The following is a 26,424-nucleotide window of genomic DNA, read 5'->3' on the forward strand; positions in this document are numbered from 1 at the left end:
CTTACCAACAAAATAATGCACATAGCATTAGATTGCTTGCCTTGGAGGAGGAAGAGAAGGTAAGATATTAAAGATATTAAAATAAATCAATAAAACAAGAGAAAATATGCCTTACTAAATAACATTATTAATATAAATAAAGAAATACTCTTTCAAAAATCATAAGAAATGAAATACATTTAAGGAAATATACAAGAATTTAAGGAAAATACAAGAATTTAATTTTATGCTCTACATTTTCTCAAGTTAAATTCTTTACTTTCTGCTTTATATTTTTGTAAGTTTTCTTAACCTGTGATTGCTGGACTGAACAGGTCCTTCTCTTAAATATGTGTTGTAATCTTTGCTCTTTATTGACAGAAAATGATCAGTGTTCACTGTGAGGTTGGCTTGCTCTAATAGAAGTTTATGTCTTTCAATTAGCTAAACCATTGACCTAAAATTTATTTTTGGAGGTTTTACTTTATATGTATTCTGACCTTACTGTGTCTCCATCTTACCTAATTACAAATGAAATTAAATTCAAAAATGTAAAAATTGCATCTCTTCCCTTTCCCCATCTCTCTCCACAACTGTGTTTTTGTTAATCAAGTTAAACTTGGTGTGTGTACATAGATGATGGAAGTGTGAAGCCCCCACATTTCCAGAGCATTGCTTCTCAGTCTTTCACCGAAACAACCATTAAAAGGTCATTCCTCACCAGTTGACTTTCTAAGTGTTTCATGAAGATGATTTCTTTAAAAAAATGATCTTTTTAAAGAAATATGTAGACATATAAAACAATTACCTAGGAATATGAATTAAGTAAAGACAGTACCACCTCCACTGAAAGCTATAATAAGATTAATCACAATGGCAGGTATAAATAATACAATTCCTCTATAGTTGTGCAATACTTTACAGTATATAAAGCATGTTCTCTTAAGTTACCTCATTCAGTTAAGCCTGAGGGCAGGTCAGGGACTACTTCAATTTTAAAGAGAAAACTGAGAATCTAGAAGTGTTGACTTGGTCAAGGTTAAATTTTAGAAAGTGGCAGAGCTCGGACTTAAACACAGAGAATCTACCTTGAAATCCAGGAGATTCTTCATCCTGCTGTGCTACTAACAATATTTCTATGCAGCAAGACACCGAGAGAATTTGTCAGTTATGTGGATGTGTATTTGATTCGGTAGAAGGTGGAGATTAGTAAGTGGACTATTTTCAAAAGAGTGGTCAGTATGAAATGATTTTCAAAGTCAAAAGGGAAGAGAGGCATCTGATGAGAAGTTTTATATTGTACCTGAAAGTCCCCATGTTTCGACAGAAGAGGATCCATTTTTGCCAGTAAGTGTGGGTTGCACATTAGATACCCTGCTCATGTCCTCAGAGCCCAGACTGGACATGTATATATCTGGAAAATGCACAGATCTTCCACCAAGGGTAGATATGTATTACTTACATATGTGACCCCTAGGACATTTTCTCTACACACTATTGTCTCTGAAATCCCAGCCACAACTGAGTCCTGGGTGTGGGGGAAAAGATAATCTTGCTGTTGCTTTGGGTTAGAAATAGGAAAATGCAGGTTGGGGGAGTGATGTCACTAAGATGGGAGAGCAGAGACCTGAGCTTTAGTCCCCCAACAAAGATCAGTAATTGGACATCTATCCATGAAAAAAAAAAAAAAAAGAACAGCTCTGGGAGAGCTCAGCAGTCCACTCAAGAAACTTTAACAACAGAGTGGAACAAAACAACAGAATAACCACCCAAAAAGGGAAAGAAGAACAGCCTCATTTTGCCTGAGTCATTCCTTCCTCCAGGCTGATACTACTCAGCACCAAGAGGGCCTGAGCTAGAAAGAGTTCCCCTTGCTGGGAAGGGAAGAACAGGTTGAGTGACCAGCATCCCCAGCCTTTTGGGACACTGCAGGAAAAACCCACTTCAGTTTCACCCCACCCAGAGAACTGGCAAAGCTGAGATATACAGAGATGGCTAGGAACAAGGAAGAAGGGTGGGGGCTACCAGTATCAGATATGCAATGGGGGTGAGCATGGTTTCCAAGGACATGCTCTGCAAGGACCCCAGCAGCTTTCACCGATGAAGAAGCCAATGTCCAAAACAGCTGCTTCAGACCCCCTGCAGATTTTACCACTGAGGATTTTACCCTACAGGTTTTCATCATGCTCACCAGTTGCCCAAGTTTTTCCCCATTTCCTCCCTCTGCCACCCATGCCTCTGGAGCCTGGGATTTATACCAGCAGCCAACTCCAGCTTCTGTGGCTATGCCAGTGCAAGACACCAACCTTGACCCTGCCACTGACCCACCACCATGCAAACACTCAGGGCTAGCCCTTCCTGCTATGCATCTGCACATGCTGGCCTGACTCCCATCACAAGCCTCCACTGCCATGTGTGCACACATGGTAAGACTCTGCAGCCATGGGAATCCATGCTGACAGTCAAGGCCCCCACAACTGCCAGGGGACAGGATTCAGCTCTCTCTTCTGTCACTGGCCTGATCTGCTGAGCCCACATGCAGCTAGTCCCTCCAACTGTGCACCTGCACACTCCTGGCCAACTCACCATCACTAGCCTAAACTCCATGCCCATACCTGTGGTGAGACCCTTCAGCCACAGGAGCATACTCCAAAAATCGAGGCCCACATCTAGCCCTGACTCCTGTAACTAGCCTGCACCATTGGGCTCAACTGCATCTAGTCCCTCCAGCTATGTCCTGCACCCCACCAGCCTGAGTCCCAACACTCACTTCCACTGCTGTGCACCCCTGGGAAGGCTTGCAATCACAGGAGTATATGCCAAGACCCAGTGCCCTTGTAGCCAAGTGTGTGCACCACCAGCTCCAGCCACCACAGTGACCTGTCCTGGTCCCTGGGTGCTGTACTTGAAGAAGATACTGAGGACTCCAAAATCCCTTGCAGTCACTCCAGCACCTCCCCACTCGCCCTGCCATCATAGTGCTCACCAAAGACTACACAGCTGTCAGTGTTGTGGGCCTGAGATGCCTGAGCCAACCAAATATCATGCTTCCTGCCCCAGATACAGAGCCACAGGGATCATGAAGAATCGGAAACCTGACATGACCAAAGTAACAGAGTAAACTTCTAGTAACTGACCCAAGGAAATGGAGATACATGAATTGCCTGAAAAAGAATTAGAAATAATTGTTTTAAAGGTGCTCAGAGAGTTACAAGAGAAACAAACAATTCAACAAAAATCAGGAAAACAATAAAAGAACAAAATGAGAAGTTCAACAAAAAGACAGAAAACAGTAAATAGTCAAAATTTGGAGCTGAATAATACAATAACTGAACTAAAGAATAAAGTACAGAGCTCAACATCAGACTGAATCAAACAGAAAAAAGAATCAATGAAGTCAAAGACAGATAATTTGAAATTATTCAGTCAGAGGAGCAAAAAGTAAAAAATGAATTAAAAGGAATGAAGAAACCTTGAGGGATTTATGGGACATCATTAAGACAATCTGTGAATTACTGGAGTCCCAGGAGGAGAAGGTGACAGAAAATTTATTTAAAGTAATAGTGGCTGAACTTCCCAAACCTGAGGAAAGATTTAGATATCCTAGTTTATGAAGCTAATAGGTCAGCCCAAAATTCCAATCCAATATGATCTTAATAAAACAATAATAAAACTGTCTAAATCAAAGACAAAGAGAGAAATTAAAAAGTATCAAGAGAAAAAAAATTATACCAAGGAACTCTCATAACCATCAGTGGTTTTCTCAGCAAAAATCTTGCAAGCCAGGAGAGAGTATGATGATATATTCAAAATGCTGAAATTAAAAACCTGCCAACCAGAATAGTTTACTTAGCAAAGTTGTCCTTCAGAAATGAAATTGAGATAAAAATTTTCCCAAGCAAACAGAAGCTGAGTTAGTTCATCACCACAACAACTGCCTTACAAGAAATGCTGAAAGGAGTTCTGTAAGCTGAAAAGAAAGAATGAAAATGAATAACATGAAAGAGACATAGAGTGGCTAAATGGATTTAAACAAACAAACAAGACCCATCTATATGCTGCCTACAGAAGAGTACTTTAGTTTTAGGGACACACATATGCTCAAAGTAAAAGGATGGAAAAAGATATTCCATGCAAATGGAAACCAAAATAGAGCAGGAGTAGTTATATCAGAAAAAATAGACTTTGAGTTTAAAACTGTAACAAGGTCATTATATAGTGATAAAGAGATCAGCTTATCAAGAGAATACAACAATTATATATGCATCCAACATCATAACACCTAAATATATTAAGCAAATACTAACAGATCTGAAGGGAATAATACACAACAATACACTAATAGTAGGAGACTTCAGTGTCCCACTTTCTGCAATGGATACATCTTCCAGACAGAAAATCAATAAGAAAACATTGGACTTGATCTATACTTCAGGACAAATGGATCTAATGGACATGTACAGAACATTTCATTCAAGAGCAGGAAAATACACATTTTGCTCAAGCGCACATAGAACACTCTCCAGGACAAATCACATGTTCTGTCACGAAACAAGCCTTAGCAAATTTTTAAAAACTGAAAATATACCAAGTATCTTTTCTGACCACAGTGGTATGAAATTCAGAACCAATAACAGGAGAAAAACTAGAAAATCCACAAAAATGTGGAAATTAACACACTCTTGAACAATTAATGGATCAAGGATGGAATCAAAAGAAAATAAAAAAATATCTTGAAACAAAAATGGAAACACAATATAACAAAATTTATGGGGTAAAGCAAAAGCAGTGTTAAGAGGAAAATTTATAGCAATAAATGCCTGAATAAATAAACTCAGACAACCTAACATTACACCTTAAAGAACTTCTAGGAAAACGATCAAACCAAGCCCAAAATTAGCAGAAGAAAGGAGATGACAAAAATCAGCAGAAATAAATGAAATTAGCAGAAATAAATGAAATAAAGAATAGAAAACAACAGAAAAGGTCAACAAAATTGAGTTGTTTTTTTAAAAAATAAAAAATTGGCAAACCCTTAGCTAGACTTACCAAGAAAGAAAGAGGATTCAAATAATAAAATTATGAATGAAAGAGGGTACATTACAACTAATACCATACAAATGCGTCATAAGAGACTATGAACAATTATATGCCAACAAACTGGATAACCTACACGAAATTGATAAATTCCTAGAAATATACAATATACCAAGACTGAATCATGAATAGAAAATCTGAACAGACCAATAATGAGTAAGTAGATTGGATCTGTAATCAAAATCCTCTCAACAAAGAAAATTCAGTCCCAGATAGTTTCACTGGTGAATTCTGCTAAACATTTAAAGAAAAAATAACAGCAGTTCTTCTCAAACTTGCCTAAAATATTGAAGAGGAGAGAACACTGTCAAACTTATTTTAATGTAGTCCACATTACCTCATTCCCACAGTCAGATACTATAAGGATTCTACAAGAAAACTATAAGCCAATACCCCTAATGAAATTTGATGCAAAAATCCTCAACAAAATACAAGCACTTTCAACTACACATTTAAAGAATAATTCAACATCATCGAGCGGGATTTATCCCCGAGATGGTTCAATGTGTATAAATCAATCACTGCGATACACCACATTACTAGAATGAAAGATAAAAATCATATGATCCTCTCAATGACAGAGAAAGCAACTGACATTTAATATCTTTTCATAATAAAAAACTCTTAAGAAATTAGATATAAAAGGAACATACCTTAACATAGTGAAGGCCATATATGACATGCCCAAAGCTAACATCATACTCAACAGTAAAAAGTTGAATACTGTCCCTCTAAGATCAGAAACAAGACAAGGGTACCTGATCTCACTACTCCTATTCAGCACAGTACTGGAAGTAAGCAATTCCTATCAGAATTCCAATGGCATTTTCGACAAAAATAATTTTTAATAATTAAATTAAAATTTAATAATATGAAAAAATTCATATGGAATTTAAAAAGACCCTGAATAGCTAAAGTAATATTGAAAAAGAACAAAGGCATCCCACATCCTGAGTTAAAACTGTATTACAAAGCCACAGTAATCAAAACAGTATGGCACTGTCATAAAACCAGACACGTAGACCAATGGAACAGAACTGACAGCCCAGCAATAAACCCTCATTTATATCGTCAACTAATACCTACCAAGGGAACCAAGGATATTCAGTGGGGAAACAATCTCTTCAGTAAATGGGATTGAGAAAACTGGATATTCACCTGCAAAGAATGAAGTTGGACCCTATCTTACACCACTCACAAAAATTAACTCAAAATGGACTGAAGCCTTAACTGTAAGACCTGAAACTATAAACATAGTTATAGTTTAGAAGAAAACATAGGGGAAAAGCTTGATTTTGGTTTTGCCATGATTTTTTGGATATGACAAAAAGAAGAAAAAGCAACAAAAGCAAAAATAAACATGTGTAACTACATCAACCTAAAAACTTCACACCAAAAGAAACAATCAACAAAATGAAAAGGCAACCTATGAAATAGAACATATTTGCAAACCATGTATGTATGTGATATATGATGTATTTGTAAACCATGATACGTATATAAGGGGTTGATATTCAAAATACATATGGAACTCATACAATTCAATAGCAAAAAATAATAATTTGATTAAAAAATGGACAAAAGGGGCACCTGGATGGCTCAGTCATTAGGTGTCTGCCTTCAGCTCAGGTCATGATCCCAGGGTCCTGGGATCAAGCCCCCCGTCGGTCTCCTGCTCGGCAGGAAGCCTGCTTCTCCCTCTCCCACTCCCCCTGCTTGTGTTCCCTCTCTTGCTGTGTCTCTCTCTGTCAAATAAATAAAATCTTTAAAAAATGGACAAAAATAATAATTGGATTAATAAAATGGACAAAGGACCAGAACAGATATTTTTCTAAAGAAGACATGGCCAACAGGTATATGAAAAGATGTTCAGTATCCCTAATCAGTAGGGAAATGCGAATCAAAACCACAATGAGACACCATTTTACATCAGTTAAAATGGCTAGCATAAAAAAGACAAGGGATAACAAATGTTAGTGATGGAGGTTCCTCAAGAAATTCAAAGTAGAACTACCATGTTATACAGCAGTCTACCTTCTGGGTATTTATCCAAAGGAAACAAAAATCACTATCTTGAAGAGATATCTGTACGCTCATGTTCATTGCACTACTCACTATAGCCAAGACAAGGAAACGACCTAAACCTCTCTTTCCATTGATGGATGAATGGATGAAGAAAAGGTGGTATAAACTGCCAGCGGAATATTAATATTATTCAGCCATAAAAGAGAAGATTCAACATGGGTGAACCTGAGGGCATTATGCTAAGTGACATAAGGCACACAGAGAAAGACAAATACTTATCTGTATGAGCTCACTTATATGTAAAATCTAAAAACATTGACCTCGATATGTATATAAGATGATGGATGTTAACTAAACCTATTATGATAATCATTTCACAATAAATGTAAATCAAACCACCTTAAACTTATACAATGATATATGTCAAGTATTTCTCAATAAAACTGCAAAAGGCCCATGTTGAACTTACAGAAAGAGAGACTAGATAGTTACCAGGAGCTGGGAGTTGGGGGCAATAGGGCAATGTTGGTCAAAGTATACAAACTTTCAGTTAAAAGATGAATAAATTCCAGGGATCTAATGTAAGGCAAGGTGACTATAGTTAACAATATTGTATTGTATGCATGAAAGTTGCTATGAGATTAAATCTTGAATGTTCTTACCATAACAACAACAAAAAGAATGGTACTTAGGTGAAAGATGTGTTTTTGTGGTAAACATTTTATAATATATATGTGTATCAAATCATCACATTTTACACCTTAAATTTATATAATGTATATTAGTTGGATCTCAAAGCTGGAAAAATTTAAGAAAACTCAGTCTCCATTAGAGTACCTAGTTTGAGGATTCTACACCTATATTATCCACATATTCTTAGATGTAAATAAGTTTGCATGTCACATATTAATTAGCTACTTAAATGTTTTCTTTAAGAATTTTCTTCTCAGAATGCTGATAATTTTAGTTTGGAAAGATTTTAATAGAGTATGACTCATTTAAATAGCTTTTATCTTATATGGCAACTCTAAACACTTTCTCACAGCTTCCTTATCCAGTATACTCTTGGTCAGGCTATAACTTCGTAAGAAAGGATTTTTTTTTTTTTGTGCTCCACGTAGACTCATTTGGAACTCCCTCATTTGGGTAATGTTAAATAATGAATAACTGATATTTTTCATTCTTTAGAGGATCCATTAAAATCCTTTTTATTACCATCTCATGGATAAAACCTATTTCAATATTTTAAATTTATTACAAAAACACTAAGTTAAAATGGCAACTACTTATAGATACATAGAAATCTTGGCTTTTTTTCCCTATAAATCTATAAAAAAACATAGCTAACTAGTCTTCATAAACAGCCATGTTTTAAACATGGCATTTTTTTCTAATATGAAAGTAACTCATTATAGAATACTGGCAAATATAAACTATATGAAAAAGAAAATGAAAACCACCTATCTATTATTCCACCACCCAAAGAGAACCATCACCCAAATATTGTGTTTCCTTAGTTTCCTGTGGTAGCATAGGCATAACTCTGTATCTTTGTGCCATTCACACAATATTATGTATGTGTTAGATGACAAAGGGACAAATCCAAAATATTAAATATGTAATGTCTCATAGTGTTTATTATTTACAAGTCAATTTTATCTCCTTTTTTTTTCCTTAACCTTCATTAATTCTGTTAGGAACATTTTTTCCCAGCGTTTTGAACCTGAAACCACCGCTTCATGGAAGTGTAGTTACAACATTAGCAATTGCAACATTAGCAAATCCTAGAGCTCAGATTCAAACTCAATTCTCTTGGCATCTCAAATCCCACTTTTCTTCCCTCGACAATCCAACTACTTCATGTATTTGGATTTCTGCTACAATCTGTCCCTTTGACTAAATTAAAAATCATTCTAAAAGTTTGGGGCACCTGGGTGGCTCAGTCGTTAAGCATCTGCCTTCGGCTCAGGTCATGATCCCGGGGTCCTGGGATCGAGCCCCGCATCGGGCTCCCTGCTTAGCAAGGAGCCTGCTTCTCCCTCTCCCTCTCCTGCTCCCCCTGCTTGTGTTCTCTCTCTCGCTGTCAAATAAATAAATAAAATCTTTAAAAAAATAATCATTCTAAAAGTTTGTCTTAAAACACCCTCAGAGTGTTACTAAATTAAGTTTAAATATCAAGTATAAATTTTCAAGCAATTAGTTTTGGTTTTGCCTGAGCAGAACACCCCACAGATGATGCCGAATAAAAACTATTTACACACTACTATAGAGGATTTCTTGTAAAAACGTTGGGTCTGTAGCAGCGATTTGCTAATCAAATTCAGAATTTGATTTGAAATGCCTCCGGCAGGCAGCCAATCCAGTTATGAAAAAACAGAAGCAAAAACTAGAGCCCTGGTGAGTCTCCTCCAGAAGCGAGCTGGGTCCTTTGCTCTCATTAGCAAACTGGTTCCATAGGAAATCATTGTGATTGCTCCTAAAATAAAATATTGTAGTTAATTTTTTCAATAAATTATTGGACTGTACTAGACACAAAACATGTACATTTCAGAATTTAGAATTATAAAATATTTTGACATGTTTTAATATAAACAGGAACATTTCCAGTGATTGCTTGGATCTAAAATGTTTTTCCACTTGACATTTGTTTATACTTCCTAGGAAAGAAACTCTATTTATGGATAACTGAATAACACAAATAAACATCAGAGAGAGCTGAAAAATCAGCTTTGATTATGCATGAAAATCTACAATGTCATTGTGTACTCTTATGCCGTATTCTGATTGCCTGTTTATTTTTACAGAACTGCTGGTGAGCCTATGGAAGAGGAGCCAGCCTTGTGAAGTGCCAAGCCCCCCACCCCCATATTTCCTGTGTGTGACATCATTGTGTATCCCCCCCACCCAGCACCCTCAGACATGCCTTGTCTGCTGCCTGGGTGGCACAGATTCGGTGTAACATAAACACTGGGCACAAAATTCTGAACAGCAGCTTCACTTGTTCTTTGGATGGACTTGAAAGGGCATTAAAGATTCCTAAAACGGAACGGCTGTGATTCTAAAGTTACAGTAAATCACGGTTGGAAGAAACTACTTCCAGCATACTTTTAATATGCTGGGTGACCCACTCCCAGGCCCAAAGTATGAACTAATGACATCCAGTACAGCATTAGATACTATTAATTATTATGGATGCTATGACAGCCAGTGAAATTTTGGGCAAAACCTGAGAAATACTCATTCCTGACATTCTGATCAGTTTCTTATTGGGTAATTTTTGTCAGTCTTAAATTGTTTATAGGATTTGCTTTCAACTATGAACGGATAGCAGTTCCCGACATATTGTTGTTTTGTTTTGTTTGTTTTTTGGCCTTTGGTTTAACACATTGTTCAACTCTTGCTAGTAAGAGTTCAGGATGGAGGAACTGGGATGAGGCTTTTTTCAGTAGAATAAACCATGCTATATCTCAAAGTCCAAATGCCAAAGGAACCTCATACTGTATGTAATGGTGCAATATTTTATGTCACAGTTTTTGAAAAAAATAACCCTATTTCACTAACATCCCTCTGTGTATTCTCACACATGGGAGATTTGCAACTGTATTGAGGATGAGGCCTCCCATCCCCCTCATACATCCCTTGCTCTGATAATAGTTTCAAGCATATGTTCCACCGAGGATGGTCTTAATTTTTTCCAAATCTCTCAAGAACTTAGTTCTCACTTTTCATCTTATTTCCTCCATCACATCCTTTCTTCTTACCTTTCATTATTCCTTCCTTATAGAAAAGCTAAAGATTACCTACAATCTCCCCAATTACTCAGGAGCTTTGAGTATTTCATTTATTTTATTTTTTACTGTTCAGGTTAACACAGTTGCTTGGCAGGATGTGTTCTTTTAGCGGTGACAGCATTGAGGTGAAGCAGTATCACTGAATTTTCTAGATCTTCAAAATGTGTTAATGAAGGCATTGCCTATTTGAGGTCACCTTGAATTGTGTTAACCTTGAAGTTGTGCCTTCCTGTGGAAAAAACACACACAAAACCACAAATTTAAACTTTACACATGTTGCCTTAATGTCAAAGGCTAAAAATAAAGGACATTTATTTCTGAGATTAAAAGTGGTTTACTAAATAGAACTAGGTTATGCCCCTACCTCCCAAAATTTTATTTCAATGTATAACTCAAACACCTAAAGACATTGATGTAGAGTACCTCGCAGTATTTAATATCGGACAATGCTTTTGAAAGAGTTGATGTTTCTTTTTATATATTTTCCTAACTCAAAGGATATATTAAAGCCATAAGTGAAGATTGTCATGCTTTTATTCAGAAATCTAAAAGAAACTTTAATTAAAACAAGGTTTTAGGGAAGGCCATGATATGAAAGATATAGAACAATATGGTTTTAGTTAAAGAGGACTCTAACCTGTAAATCAAAGATGAAAGATCTCACTCAAGTAGAATTATATAACTCCTTTTTGTTATATAGTCAGACCATATTTTTCATGCATTTAGTTTTTTTAGGATTACCATTTTAATTTTAAAGACTTTTACTACATATACAAAAATGGCTCAATACTTAGTTTAACATCTTAGAAATTTGAGATACCCTTTGAAATAGGAAATCTGAAATGGAATGTAACTCAGTATTAGGTAAAAATTAGTTTTATTGCGTAAGGGTAAGGTCAATCTAGATTCACAATAGTAATGAATTTTTGAAAAAAATTAATATTTTCAGAGAAATTCATGCCAATCATATTTGCTAGCTCTTGCTATTTTCTGTAATTGTTTGAGGAGACTTACTTACAGAAAACCAAATAGTGAAGCCAAAGGGAAAAAAAAGACACCACCCCCTTAACAAGGAAAGTTATATCATATTTTAATTGGAAACGTAATTGTGACTTTTAAAAATCAACTTCATAGTAACAAATCTCTGTTATTACTTTTAGTCCTCCCAGATATTTTTTTAGATATTGAATAATAAAATGAAACAGTATAGTGCAATCATACTAATTTACTGAAGTTTCCTATAATAATTTTGCCACATACCTGCTATACACAGCCATCAAACTGATAAAGCCAAATCACTAGGACATCTCCATGGTTCTTTAGATTTAAAACAGACACATTAATGAGTTAATCACACATCCTCCCATGTGATACTGTACCAAACTGGTTGCAGTTAGGGTCTTTAGGATACACCAAGAGGCAGATAAACTATGGAGAGGATTAATCACAGCTGAATGTAGTTGTAAGAACAGAATGCCAGTGCTTTTTGATTATACCGTTAAAAGCTGTAGTATAGCCCTCAGGGACAGAATGGAGGCTTTTGGAGAATATCAACGCTTCTTTTGAAATAGACCAGCACTTTTTAAAAGGGTGGTTTCACTTGGTAATAGTTTTCTTCACTTACACATTTAATTTTTATTACTCATAATAGTAGGAGGTTATTAGAATTCTCTGAACATTATCAATAATATATCTTTCTGATCCATACTTTGAAGGTTAAATACATAAGCTTTCTCACAGTCTCATAGCTCATACATGATGAATATAAATGATGACTTTTTAGAAATCAATTAATAAACAATCCTAGGGCTTAATAAGTTTTGATAATAAGTACAAAAAGAAAATTAATTTTCTCAATTTATAATATAGTACAATCCGGGATTGCATATAAAATTGAAAAACAGACAATTTTATTAGGATAATAAGTAAAATGGACTTCAAATGGTAATTGAGGTTATTTAATTATTGCTTAGTAAATAGGAAGAAGATTTTGAGATGAAGTATTTTAAGACATTTTTAACAAATTTACAACATCGATATTAGAGATAGAAATCCACTTTTGGAGAAAACAGAGATACTCATGAAAAACTATTACAAATCACATTTTCCATTACCAATCACAAGAATTGAAATCTTGCCTTCAGTTTTGACTATAACCCTTTGCAAAACTTTCACATACTCACTGAGGATACCAGAGGTACCTGGCTGGCTCAGATAGTAGAGTGTGCAAACCTTGATCTTGGGGTTGTAAGTTCAAGCCCCAATTGGGTGTAAAGGTTACTTAAAACTCTAAAAAAATCCAAAAACAAACAAACAAAAAAAAACATGGTGGGTTTGAAAGCAGGACGTTTCCTCATACAATTTCAGAAACTATAGGACTGGTCTCCTAACAGTTTAGTACTGTTTTATTTCCAAAGGTCATTCATAAAGCTTTGTGGATTTACTGGGTTTCTTCACAGACTCCATGTGGAAGTAAAATAGAATGAACATGTGGAAAGTCTCCTGGGAGAAAATTTCTCTTCAATCAGCACTTTTATACTTATTTTTTATGCCAGCATCTATGTTTAGGATGGTTTATTTAAATATTTCTTGCTGTTTTTCTTTTGAAAGTTTGCACTCAATTTGTCTCAGTGAAAGTATTAAATGTCTAATAGCCACAAAACAAACAAACCAAAGGTTTCTGTCTTAAAAGCAATTCATTCTGAGCTTGAAATAATCACTCTGTCAGAATTTGACATTGTCATTTCTAGCAGTATCTATCTTAACATTCTTTTCCCACGTCAGGAATGAAATCACTTGGCTTGCTGAGGAAATTAAAAAAAAAAGAAGAAGAAGAAGTAGGGAACAACACCTGTTCAACTATTCCATAAAGAGGGCATTTTCACCTCCAAAAGAAATGAAAACCAGATGATCTAAGCTAAGAAATGGAGGCATTTTATTGTTGTCTTCAAAACTGATCATCAACATGGTCATGATCTTCATCAGGTATCTTTTCTGTTCCCAGAGGACACAATTATATTTTGGTCTCCAGCAGTATTTTATACTATTTACTGACTTTTGAATGAAGTATTATGAGTATTACATCACCTGAATCAACACCATCACTGAAATATGTAAGTGCCTATGTGTGGCTTCTTTTCCTAGTCATATTTACATTGAAAATCATAGCTCTTGCCTCCTTGCTTTTATTCCATCAAATGCTTCATGAAACAAAGCAGGCTTGTTATGTGGTCCAGAGTATAAATTTTTTAGATGAACATGGTATACTCATACAGGACTCTAAAACTTGATTTCTCCAAATCAGCTACAGTCTCTTTTTTTTTTATGAAATACATGGCTGGTTTTATATAATGGTTTATGCAACAACTGAGTCAGCTATAATATGCTGGAAATTGCTGGGTCAGACAATTTACACTTAGACTATTGATCTGGGGTTTTTTGGACTTGATTTCAATAACAGAGTAATAGGGGTGTAACAATTTCTCAAACCATTTTCATTCTCAAACTGGAACTTCTAGCAAATACGTGGTGAATCCACCATACAGTGCCAGTCTTTCTAACCAATAATTTATTTTCCACCTTTCTCTCCTTCCCTTGTCCAACTGCCAATACCAAATTGCCATATCTAAACTATCAGAGTAATTTCTTAAATCTCTATATTTCCTAGGTAGAAAAAACCTTGGCAACTTATCTTATGAACACTACTAGGTATATTTTGATTCATGCCAATTTATATAAACTCTAGTAGATACTCTTTATCTTCCTTTTTATCTCTTCCTTCTCAAGAACCACTTGACTTTTTTTACTGTTCTTATTTTAAAAGATAGATCCAGTTATTGTCTTTTGGCCTACAAGTTTGGACCTGATACTTTGTTTTATTAATACAGAATTTTTCTTTTGGTCTCAAATACAGTTTTCCACCATTCTTGGTACTGCCAATTGTGTTGTACTATTATCACACAAAGGTGATTGTACATATACTTTTCTTGCCCTTTGGATGATGCCTTTGTGAGTCAAACTCAGAAGCATAAACCCTAACCTGAAGAAAAAATGGCAGAAGAGTAATTTTAAATCAATATAATTTGGAAATAAGATATTATTTCCAGACTATTCAAAGAAAATTGGAGTTCTTTTATTTTTCTGTTTGGGCCTTAGGCACATTAGAGGCAAATGTTGCAACATCAAATAAAATAAGGAGGGTCAAATGTTTTGTGGGACAATGTAGTCGTGTCCTTTAGGCTTCATTTCAGTGCCCTTTCTTAGAGTTGGCATTTTATGACACTTGATATCTTGCAGCAATTTCAGGCTATTGCTTTTATTAACTTAAAATTGAGTAGAAACAAAGTAAAAGGACAACTGAGGAATTAGGAATTCTGAGATCTGAGGAGGAATCACACTTTTTTGGGGATGAAAAAATTGTTTTTAGATAAAAATCTACATATGCTTTTTCTAAATTTTAAGATTCTCAAACTTTTTCTGGAGGAGCAATGTCAGTGTCTATTTCCACAACAGCTGGGTTATATGAAATTGCCCTTTTAGTGGTTGCTAGGCATAAGAAGCATTCTGTTACAAGTGAATGATCATTTTGTAGATTATAGTCTCATCAGTTTGTGTCATTTGAAAGCAAATATCCTGATATTTTTAAACAAGGTAGGCAGGGCAGGCAAGAAACCAATATTTATTATTCTCATGATTAAACACTTTAGACCAGGCTTGTTGATGTGTGTGCCAATAATCTGGAGTTTCTGGCTTTGTGTAAAATTAAAATGTCCTTTCTATTGTGGTCTGATATCTATTTCTGTAATAAGATCAGTTTGTTGTCCTCTGTGCACCAGTGGTTTTGCCCTTAATTTTTTTGGCTAGCATTCACCAAAAATCTGTCATCCAGAGCTGCTGAGAAAAATACATGTTGCCAAACTTCTTTTCTTAAAATTGTGCTGCCAGTGTTTTCCCAGATGTGAAAAATAATTATCTAATAAAGGATTAATATCTAATAACAATACCATTGTTTAACATGCTCATGGAATGTTTACCTTCTTTCTGATTCCTTTTTTGTATTTGAAAATATTAAATGGCTAATTCAATGGTGTGTTCCAAATTATTGTCAATGTTGTTAATGTTGTGATTCTCCTTCAAAGAGGATGAAAGATCCCCCTTTGTCTTGTGTTTTCTACTGAATTAGATTTTCCTCTAGTCCTAGTGTGAATAAAAGCTGTTTGAAATAAAAGTGTTCTTATTTGTCTACCTCCTTGGTGTTCACCATTAGACTCTGAATACTAGGTATTTGACAAGTATTTGTTGAATGAATAAAATATTAATTATAAATTACTGTGACATATACTGTTCCATTTTCAAAAACTGAAAGGATTATTTGCAAATAAATCTCCTTTATAATGTGAGAATTAACAAAAGAAGAAAAGTCAATTAAGACAGAGTTGTTCTTTGAATGTAATGTGCTGGTCAGGATAAAGAATAGTAGCTAACACTGGTTAAGCCCAAACTCGTGCCTGTTACTCTACTGTACTGAGCATTGTACCAGAATTATACTATTCATCTCATGACCTCTACATCATGTATCATTACTTCCATTTACAGACGAGGCATGGAGACTGAAAAAGATTAACTCATTTACTCACCCATTGTTAAAGATAGTAAGAGAAAGGCTTAAATCCTTATCTACATCTATCTAGCTCTAAAGTCTGTCCTCTCTCCAAATGGCAAAGATGGCATACCAAAGGCATTTTTTTAACTATAAAACTATGACTAACGTTCAGAATAGACTATATACTCAGTCTCTGCTAGCCTTATGATTTTATTAAATTATCATCTTAAATGGATTTGGTAATTGTGGCTAGGTTTGTACAGTAAGTACAAGTTACAAAACAGTTTTTCCCCCTATTTCAACATCTTTCTTTAGTCTAGCCAATAACCCTAAGATGTCTTTGGAATACATATTTCAAAAACTCGAAATCTATTCCAAGACCAATACTTATTTTTGTATATAACCCCCTGCAATGTTTAACAGTCTAAAACATAACTGTTTCCAGTGGACAATGGCTTGGATTCTTTCTGGGAAAAGAGTAATATTTTGTCTAACAGAAAGTAAACTTGAGATGGAGTGGGTGGGTAGAGTCGGTTTCAACGATAAACACCTTTGCTTTAATCAGATTTATCAAATGGCAAATGTTACTTCATGGTTCTTTGTTTCTTTTAAGTTTCCATGGTGAAAAAAGAGCAATTGAAAATGTGGAGTATAAGTAAAAAAATGAGAATGAGTGTATTATTTTTAAAAACTAGTTTGTAGTTAAAAATAGAAGACTCAAGAATTTCTTTTGCTACTTACACTTTTGGAATTATTTGACTCAAAGTACTTCCAAATATTGCAGTTACTCCTCAGCTTTGTAATATCAATATCAATTCCCATGGTCCTTCCAGTTGACCATAAATGGATGATTCCCCACATATCCTAATAAGTACTTTGGAAAAGACTGATAGTTGCTCTTTCAAATGTCATAGAATAGGGGAACAAGATTCAGAGAAGGAGGTGAATGAATTCCCATTTTTAATATTTAAAAAGCTAGAGATAAAAAAGATTGCATTTACCTTAGATTAAGTCAAATTTTTTGAGTCCTTACTATATTTAGAGAAGGCACTATTAACTTACTATTGAAAGCTATAGGGGCGCCTGGGTGGCTCAGTCGTTAAGCGTGTGCCTTCAGCTCAGGTCATGACCCCAGGGTCCTGGAATCGAGCCCCTCCATCAGGCTCCCTACTCGGCGGAGAGCCTGCTTCTCCCTCTCCCACTCCCCCTGCTTGGGTTCCCTCTCTTGCTGTCTCTCTACGTCAAATAAATAAATAAAATCTTAAAAAAAGAAAAGCTATATAGTACATGTAAAATTTGATAGAGTCCCACATACATTTTTTGCTTTTTCCCCCAAAAAAATCATTCCAAAAGACTAAGATTTAAAAACTTAAGATGTGATAAAGTATATCAACTTAGTGATGTAATAAAATTAATTTTTGATTAATTATACATTTATGAAGATTTGATTAGATATGAAGACTTTATATCCATTGTAAATGAGGTTTTTGCCCTTTAGAATCTATTTTTAGTGTGCTCTCTTTTTCTCCATTGCTATTTATTTTAGTTGTTTATTTTTAAAATAAATATATTAATAGTTATTAAATCCTTAGTCTGGGCTCTAATTTAAATCTCAAAACACTCCCTTGAGAGGAATAATTTAATAGATAAAGAAATTGAGGCTTAACTGCCAGAAAAAAGCCTATCTTCTTTACTGCTATCCAAACGATTATACTCAATGTAACCAGCATTCACTGAATGCCTACAATATGTTGGTAATTGTTCTCATAATAGCATAGAGAATAACAAGAAAATTGGCAATATGACTGTATAAAAGAAATGAAAGTTTCATGAGAACTCCCTCTTATATAGCTACAAAAGAAATACTACCAAAGAATAGATTTGGGTTTAGAATTGTGTGATACTAAGGCTTTAAACAAAGTGTCACCTTTCTCCATCGAATTATGACATAGAGGCAGACAGAATACATAGGAGAAATATTTGTTCTCTAAATTATATGTAATTACATTCACAGGAAGATTTGGGCAAAGATCTATCAAAAGAGTCGATATGATTTAAGGCGTTTATTAATGTCCCTTTCATCCCTAATGTCTACCAACCCTAATGTCAATATTCAATTAAAAGTATATAATGTTGAGAATTAGAAAAAGATTAAATTTGTAGAGACCCTAAAAATCCCCTTAGAAATTGCTTTCTAAATTGTAAACATTTGCATTTTTGTCGTTATTTCTTTTTTTAAATCAGTTAATTATAATTTCTGTGCAAGTCCCAGATAATCATGTTCTTCAATAACCATTTCTGCTTTATTTCATTTGCCCTTTAATGAAACATAATTTCCAACCTCTTTTACTTTTTAAAGCAATGATCTTGATAAATGATACTCTCAGTTCTTTCATCAGACCCCAAATCCTGATAGGCTGTACCACTCTCATCAAACAGACTGTATTTATAGAGGGTCTCTGTGCCATTAAACTTGCTGCCACTTTGAAGTTTGAATTTCCCCAGTTTAAAATTCAGCCCAGGGGTGCCTGGGTGGCTCAGATGGTAAAGCATCTGCCTTCAGCTCAGGTCATGATCCCAGAGTCCTGGGATCGAGCCCTGTATCGGGCTCCTGGCTCAGCGGGGAGTCTGCTTCTCCCTCCGCCTCTCTCCCTGCTCATGCTCTCTCTCTCTCTGTATCTCTGTGTCTCAAATGAATAAATAAAATCTTTAAAAAAAAAGTAAATTAAAATTCAACCCATACTTAACTAAATGCATTCTTCTTTTTTTATTGTTACATGTATGTCTCTCTCTCTCAAGACCTAGCAATCCCACACAGTCAAAAACGCTGCTTTGCAATTAGTGAATATTATAAAAGAATAGCTAGATATAAGGAAATAGTCCCTTCTTGTCACTACTCCTTTAAGCTCAATGGAAAATGAATGGAAAACTATATAGAGCCCCATACTATAAACTGTTATAAAATCACTGTCCTTTCTGTTGAGATCAAGCCTAGTCAGGTATATAGAGCTTTAAGAAACAATTTTAAAAGCAGCCAAGTATATGAATCTTGTTTACTCTCAAGTTTGGTTGATGTATTCCCAGAGAAGAAAATACAGAACTGAAAATCCAGACTTTTGGTCTCCAGACCCATTTCTACCATAACCTAGCTTGTGATATTGGGTAAATTCATTATCTTCTCATGGCCTTAATTTATTTTTTCCCTTTAATTAAAGCTTTGAAAGTTAAACATTATACTTCTGTTATTTTAGGAAAATTATATGTTATATTTCTATTATTTTAGTGGTTACTTATATTATTGAAATGCCCACTTGACTTAATATTACTTAGTCTTAATCATCCATCTCTACTTTCCCCTGACAGAATACAAGAGACTTAATTTGCGTTGATTCCTATATACACTATTTTATTATGTCTTATTTATGTCTTATTATTTCACTTTGTTTTTGAACCTTGGTTTTATTTATAACAATATTGTTTTAATACAGTGATTAATATTTTCTATTTGTGACAACAATAATCATAGTAAGCCAGTAATTATTGAGATTTCATTATGTTTGCCAAATTTCTTGCTCAATAATTTTGCTTGCACCCCATTTTTTTCTTCTTTCAGAGTTGGAGTGATTAATGTTCTCCTACTTTCTCTGTCTGAAATGTATTTTTTTGGCCTCACTCTTAAATAATATGTTGGCCGAGTATAAAATTCTAGGTTGCGAATTATATTTTTCTCAGCACAATGATAACATCATTTTATTGTAGTCTTACCACTACTTTAGCTACCAAGTTGTCTGTAATTGTCTAATTATTTTTCCTTTGAAAATAATCTCGTTTTTCCCTCTAGATCTATTAAGATCATCTCTGTAAGAAGGTGTGATCTTTGTGTTTATCCTGCAAGAGACTTGTTCTTAAATCTGAAAATTAAATTCTTTCTTCTTTCTGAGTACTCTAAGTTATTTATGACTGAGTGTAGCCCCCTCAGTCTTCTATTTCCTTCTTCTCTCTCATTGGATGTAGCTCTTATTAGACCCATATTGATAGGCCTCACTGTACTTTTTGTCCATAAACTTGCCTTTTCCATTTTCCATCACATTGTCTTTTTATGCTGCCCTCCGCAAATCATTCAGGTCTAATTTTATGCATTTCCATCCTATGAAGTTTAACATTCAGAGACCACATTATTCATTTTAAAAGACGTACTCACTTTTTTTTCAATATTCCATTGTCCTGATTTCTTGTTTTCTTATTGCTCAGACTTCTTGTTTTACATTTCAATTATTTTCTACATACTTAATTTATAGTGTCTATCAGCGTTTTCTATGATCTCAAGTACTCAGGCATTGTTTAAATTGGTTTATTTACTCTTTTGAAAATGTTTTATTGTGAATTCATGTTCAGTGGGCTTTTACCTGTGGAAATTCCATGTTACCTGGATTGAGGACATATCCCTCTTGAGCAGTTTTTGATTTTCTTCTGGCATGGATCTCAGGGGTGTTACCATGTAGGACTATTTTGATATTCATTTTGCTGCTTGTAGGTTCGTTGACCAAATAACTAATATGAATTTAAATCTCAAATCTATGTGCAAGCTTACCAATCATCGGGAGAAACTTTTTTTCCCACCCAGTGTCCACAAAGAAATTACAGCTTCCTTGTCATTCTGTTGTCTGTGGGCAAATATATTTTTTAATCTACTCTACCACTTAGCAGGTCACCCTTTCAAGGATCCTCTCTAATTGTGACCATGTGAGTGCAGGATGGGTTTCTCAGTTCCAATTTTTTGCCGCAGGAAGTCCCAAGTGTTCATCTCTGTATAGGTATTAAAACATAAGCCCTTGGGTAACTTACACTGGCAAATCCCTATGACCCTATCTCAAGCCCATGGCAGCATCAGCTCTCTCACCTGCCGCTCTTATTTTCAGTGCCTTCTTCCTTACTGGTACTTGGAGGTTTTGCTGGCTTTGGTGAATTTATCTGTACATTTAAAAGAATTTTTCATCTGGTTTTTCTTTATCTTTGTGGCAGACGTGCTATGCTTTAACTGGTCCTTTCACACCAACAGTACTGAAAGTGGTCTCAGACTCTTTCTGTGAAATGAGAGCCCTGGATATCTAATCTCTATAGTTTTGTTTAGCTCTGGTATTCCATGAATTCTTCATATGCACGAAATTGATGTTTAGTTTCTGAAACCGCTGGTCTTCTACTGCTTAAGAGAGCTCCTCACTCTGGGTAATTAGAGTTACTACCATAAGCATTTTTCACAAACCTAAAATGATAAGAGTTTGCAGACTACCTCAAAAGAGAAAAGGAAGTTAGAAGCACTTATGCTATCTGCAGAGATTTAACTACTCCTAATTATTTGCTGTTCCTACGCTCTGAAAACTACCTGACAATGCAGTGCTGGTAGTCCATCTTTGAGTTGTGCGTGCTTAATCTCACTGTTGGTAGCAAATTTGAAGAGGATGGAATAGTAGTGAGTTCCACTTGTCTGAACCTTAGAAGTAAGGATAGGGTTACATGGACATCATTTTCCTGTCTCTCAAAACATGACAGGGAAATAGATACCCGTCACATGTCAGAGAGTGAAAGATTTGGGCTAATGCTTGGCAGGAATATACATAGCTGAGGTTTCATTTCTTTGCTCTCTAGTACACACTGTGGCCATGTTAAAGTTCAGGCTTCACATTCCTTTCTGGTGAAAAGGGATTTAATGAATATGCTACACGTTCTTCTAGATGCTAAATGGCATGCGTCTTCCTCTCATTTTGGCTACCCCTTTTGGAATACCTTGGATATATTGTACATGGGTATCTTTCCAACTAAAAAGTACTTACTGAGAAGGAAGAGAAATCATTGCTGTGGGACAAAAACAATTTTCCTCAAAAAAGAATGTACAAGCACACAAAAAAGATGTGGGATTTTTATGAATCATATCCTGTAATTTTTCACTTTTTTCCAGCTACCTCCTTCTTAGAACAGAATCCAAGAAAACCAAAGAAAACTATTTGTACTGTGAGCAAAAATTTTGCCAAATTGAATTACATAATTCATCTAGCAGATTTGATGAGTTCCTGGATGCAATTTGCAAATTTGCATTTTGGGCACAAGGAAATAATGCATTTGTTATATATGAGAAAACACAGTGCTTATTACAAAACCATATTTTGTAACTGCTCAGGAATGTCTCTGTATATATGTGTAGTATATATACTTAGGCATGAAACTTGGCTATTTATCATGTATACTTCAGGATATTTGACAGTGAACACGGTTAACTATGGAATCAAATTTATGAATTATTAGAAATTAAGCATTTTTATAAAATCATGATTAAAATACTAATTATATTAATTAACTATGACTGATCAACTTCCAAAACTTTGGAAAGGAATATATTCACTCTGATGAATATTTGGATTCAGTGTACATTATCCCTTATTTCTCAAGATTAACATTCTCAATTATGGAGAGGAGGGTTATTTTCAGCACAAGATGTTGGACTAGGAAGCTCCTGGGCTTCATTCTCTTTACCGAATTATCAAATAAACATCCTCAAACTGACTAAAATAACTTCATAGGTACTCTGGAAAACAGCTAAAGATTACAACAACCAAGCCAGTGCCCAATCAAGAAAAAAGCCACAGAATGGTAGTAAATTTCCTGGCGCTTCTATTCACCTTTGCCTCAGCCCCTTCACATCCTTGCACAATTCTCTTCAGGTCAGGAGGAAGTGGCTTGTCTTAGTCTGCTCAGACTGCTATAACAAAATACTATAGACTGGGTGGCTTAAAAAACAGACATTTATTTCTCACAATTCTGGAGGCTGAGAAGTCTGAGAACAGGTCACCAGAATAATTGGGTTTTGTTTAGGGTCTTCTTCCTGACTTGAAAGTGGCTGCCTTCTTATTATATCCTCATACGGTGGATAGAGGAAGCTCTGCTGTTTCTTCTTTTTCTTATAAGAGCACTATTTCTATCATGAAGTCTCCACTTATATGACCTATATAATCTAAACCTAATTACCTCCCAAAAGTTCCAACTCCTAACACCATGCTTTGGGGGTTAGGAATTCAACATATGAATTAGGGAGAGGGGCACATTCAGTCCATAACAGGGCCAATTCCTAGTTCCCTCCCTTGGGCTGGAAAGAGCACAGTGGAAATTGTAAAGTTCTGGCAATGTAAAAGGATTAAACTCCCCAATCAAAAGATATACATTGGTGGAATGGGTTAAAAAAACAGGATCCAGCTGTGAGCTGTCTATAAGAGACACATTTTATTTTATTTAAAAAAATTAGTTGAAGTATAGTTGACACACAATGTTATATTAGTTTTAGGTGTACAACATAGTGATTTGACAAGTCTATGCTATGCTTATCACAAGTGTAGCTACCATCTGTTACCATATAACACTATTATATCATTGACTAAATTCCCTACGCTGTACCTTTCATCCCCATGACTTTTTAATCTCTCACCCCCCACCACTTCACTCATTTTGCCCATCCCCACAACCCCCACCTCCTGGCAGCCATCAGTTTGTTCTCTGTATTTATGGGTCTGTTTCTGCTTTTTGTTTTTTGTTTTTTAGATTTTACATATAAGTGAAATCATATGGTATTTGTCTTCCTCTGACTGATTTCATCTGGTATAATACCCTCTAGGTCCATCAATGTTGTCACAAATGGACTGAGTAATATTTTTATGACTGAGTAATTTTCCACCATATATATATATAAATATATATATATATATATGCACACATATATGATATATATATCATCCTTTTATGACTGAGTAATATTCCATTGTATATATATCACATCTTTATTCATCTACCTATGGACACTTAGGTTGGTTTCATATCTTGGCTATTGTAAATAATGGTGCAATAAACATAAAGATGCATATATCTTTTCAAATTAGTGTTTTTGTTTTCTTTGGGTAAATACCCAGTAGTGGAATTACTGGATCATAAGGTATTTCCATTTTTAATTTTTTGAGGAACCTCCATACTGTTTTCCACAGTGGCTGTATCAATTCGCAATCCCACCAATAGTGCACAAGCATTTCCTTTTCTCTACATCCTCTCCAACACTTGTTATTTCTTGTCTTTTTGATTCTAGCCATTCTGACAGGTGTAAGGTGACATCTCATTGTGCTTTTGATTTTCATTTCCCTGATGATTACTGTGCTGAGCATCTTTTCATGTGTCTCTTGGCCATCTGAATGTCTTCTTTGGAAAAATGTCTATTCAGGTCCTCTGCCCATTTTTTAATCAGATTATTTGTGGTTTTTTGGCTTTTAGTTGGATAGGCATTTTTATATATTTTGGATATTAACCCTTTATCTGATATATCATTTGTGAATATCTTCTCCCATTCAGTAGGATACCTTTTCACTTTGTTGAAGATTTCCTTATGCAAAAGTTTTTTATTTTGGTGTAGTCCCAATAGTCTATTTTTTCTTTTGTTTCCCTTGCCTAAAGAGACATATCTAGAAAAATGTTGCTAAGATCATTGTCGAAGAAATTACTGTCTTTCTTCTGTAGTCTTATAGTTTCAAGTCTCACTTTTAGGTCTTGAATCCATTCTGAGTTTATTTTTGTGTATAGTCTAAGAAAGTGGTCCAGTTTCATTCTTTTGCATATAGCTGTACAGTTTTCCCAGAACTATTTATAGAAAAGTCTACGTTTTCCGCATTGTATATTCTTGCCTCCTTTCTCATAGACTAATTGACCATATAAGCATGGATTTATTTCTGGGCTCTTTATTCTGTTCCATTGATCTATGCATCTGTTTTTTGTGCCAGTACCATACTGTTTTGATTACTACAGCTTTGTAGTATATCTTGAAATCTGAGATTGTGATACCTCCAGCTTTATTCTTTTTCAAGATTGCTTTGGCTATTTAGGGCCTTTTGTGGTTCCATACAAATTTTAGTATTATTTATTCTAGTTCTATGGAAAACACTGTTGATATTTGAATAGGGATTACACTGAATGTGTACATTGCTTTGGGTTGTATGGCAATTTTAACAATATTAATTCTTTCAACCCATGAGCATGAAATATCTTTCCATTTGTTTGTGTCATCTTCAACTAAAGGGACACATTTTAGATCTAAGGACACACATAGGCTGAAAGTGAAATGATAGGAAAAGATATCTCATGTAAATAGCAACCTAAAGAGGGCAGAGATGGCTATATTTTTATAAGAAAAAAATAGAGTTTAAGTCAAAAAGTGTCACAAGACAAAGAACATTGTATACTGATAAAGTGGTCAATTCACCTGGAAGATATAACAATTACAAATATCATGCATGAAACATCAGAGCATGTGATATATAAAGCAAAAATAACATGAAAACTTATGGGATGCAGTTAAAGCAGAGCTAAAAGGGAAATTTATAGTTTAAATATTTCTATTAAAAAGGAAGAAATGTCTTAGGGCACCTGGATGGCTCAGTTGGCTAAGCGTCCGACTCTTGGTTTCAGCTCAGGTCGTGATCTTGCAGTCATGGGATGGAGCCTCACGTTGGGCTCTGCATTCAGTGAGGAGTCTGCTTCCAACTCTCTCTCCCTCTCCCTCCCACTCACAGACACTCTCTCTCTCTCAAATAAATTAATTAAATCTTTAAAAAAGAAGAAGATAGGTCTGAAATCAACAACTTAACTTTATACCTTAAGGAACAAAAAGTAAAAGAAGAACAAACTAAATCCGAAGCTTGCAGAAAGAAGGAAATAATAAAGATAAGAGCAGAGATAAATAGAAGAGAGAATAGGAAAACAACAGAGAAAACAAACATGACCAAGAGTTTATTCTTTGAAAAAATCAACAAAATTAATAAAACTTTACATAGATTGTCTAAGGAAAAAAGAGAGAAGACCCAAAAAAACTACAATCAGAAATAGAAGAAGGGATACTACTACCAA

General features: G+C 35.0%; 1 protein-coding gene across 1 annotated transcript in view; it reads left to right on the forward strand.

Moving 5' to 3' along the window:
* HDAC9 (histone deacetylase 9) overlaps positions 1–16,065 on the forward strand; it is a 739,057-nt gene extending 722,992 nt beyond the window's left edge. The window contains exon 30 of the mRNA XM_027573169.2: positions 9,906–16,065. Within this exon, the coding sequence (XP_027428970.2) occupies positions 9,906–9,945 (40 nt within the window). The 3' untranslated portion in view covers positions 9,946–16,065. The remainder of the gene's footprint in view (positions 1–9,905) is intronic.
* The last annotated feature ends 10,359 nt before the right edge of the window (positions 16,066–26,424 follow it).

This window comes from Zalophus californianus, chromosome 12, assembly GCF_009762305.2.
Source record: "Zalophus californianus isolate mZalCal1 chromosome 12, mZalCal1.pri.v2, whole genome shotgun sequence".
NCBI classification, from domain to species: Eukaryota; Metazoa; Chordata; class Mammalia; order Carnivora; family Otariidae; genus Zalophus; species Zalophus californianus.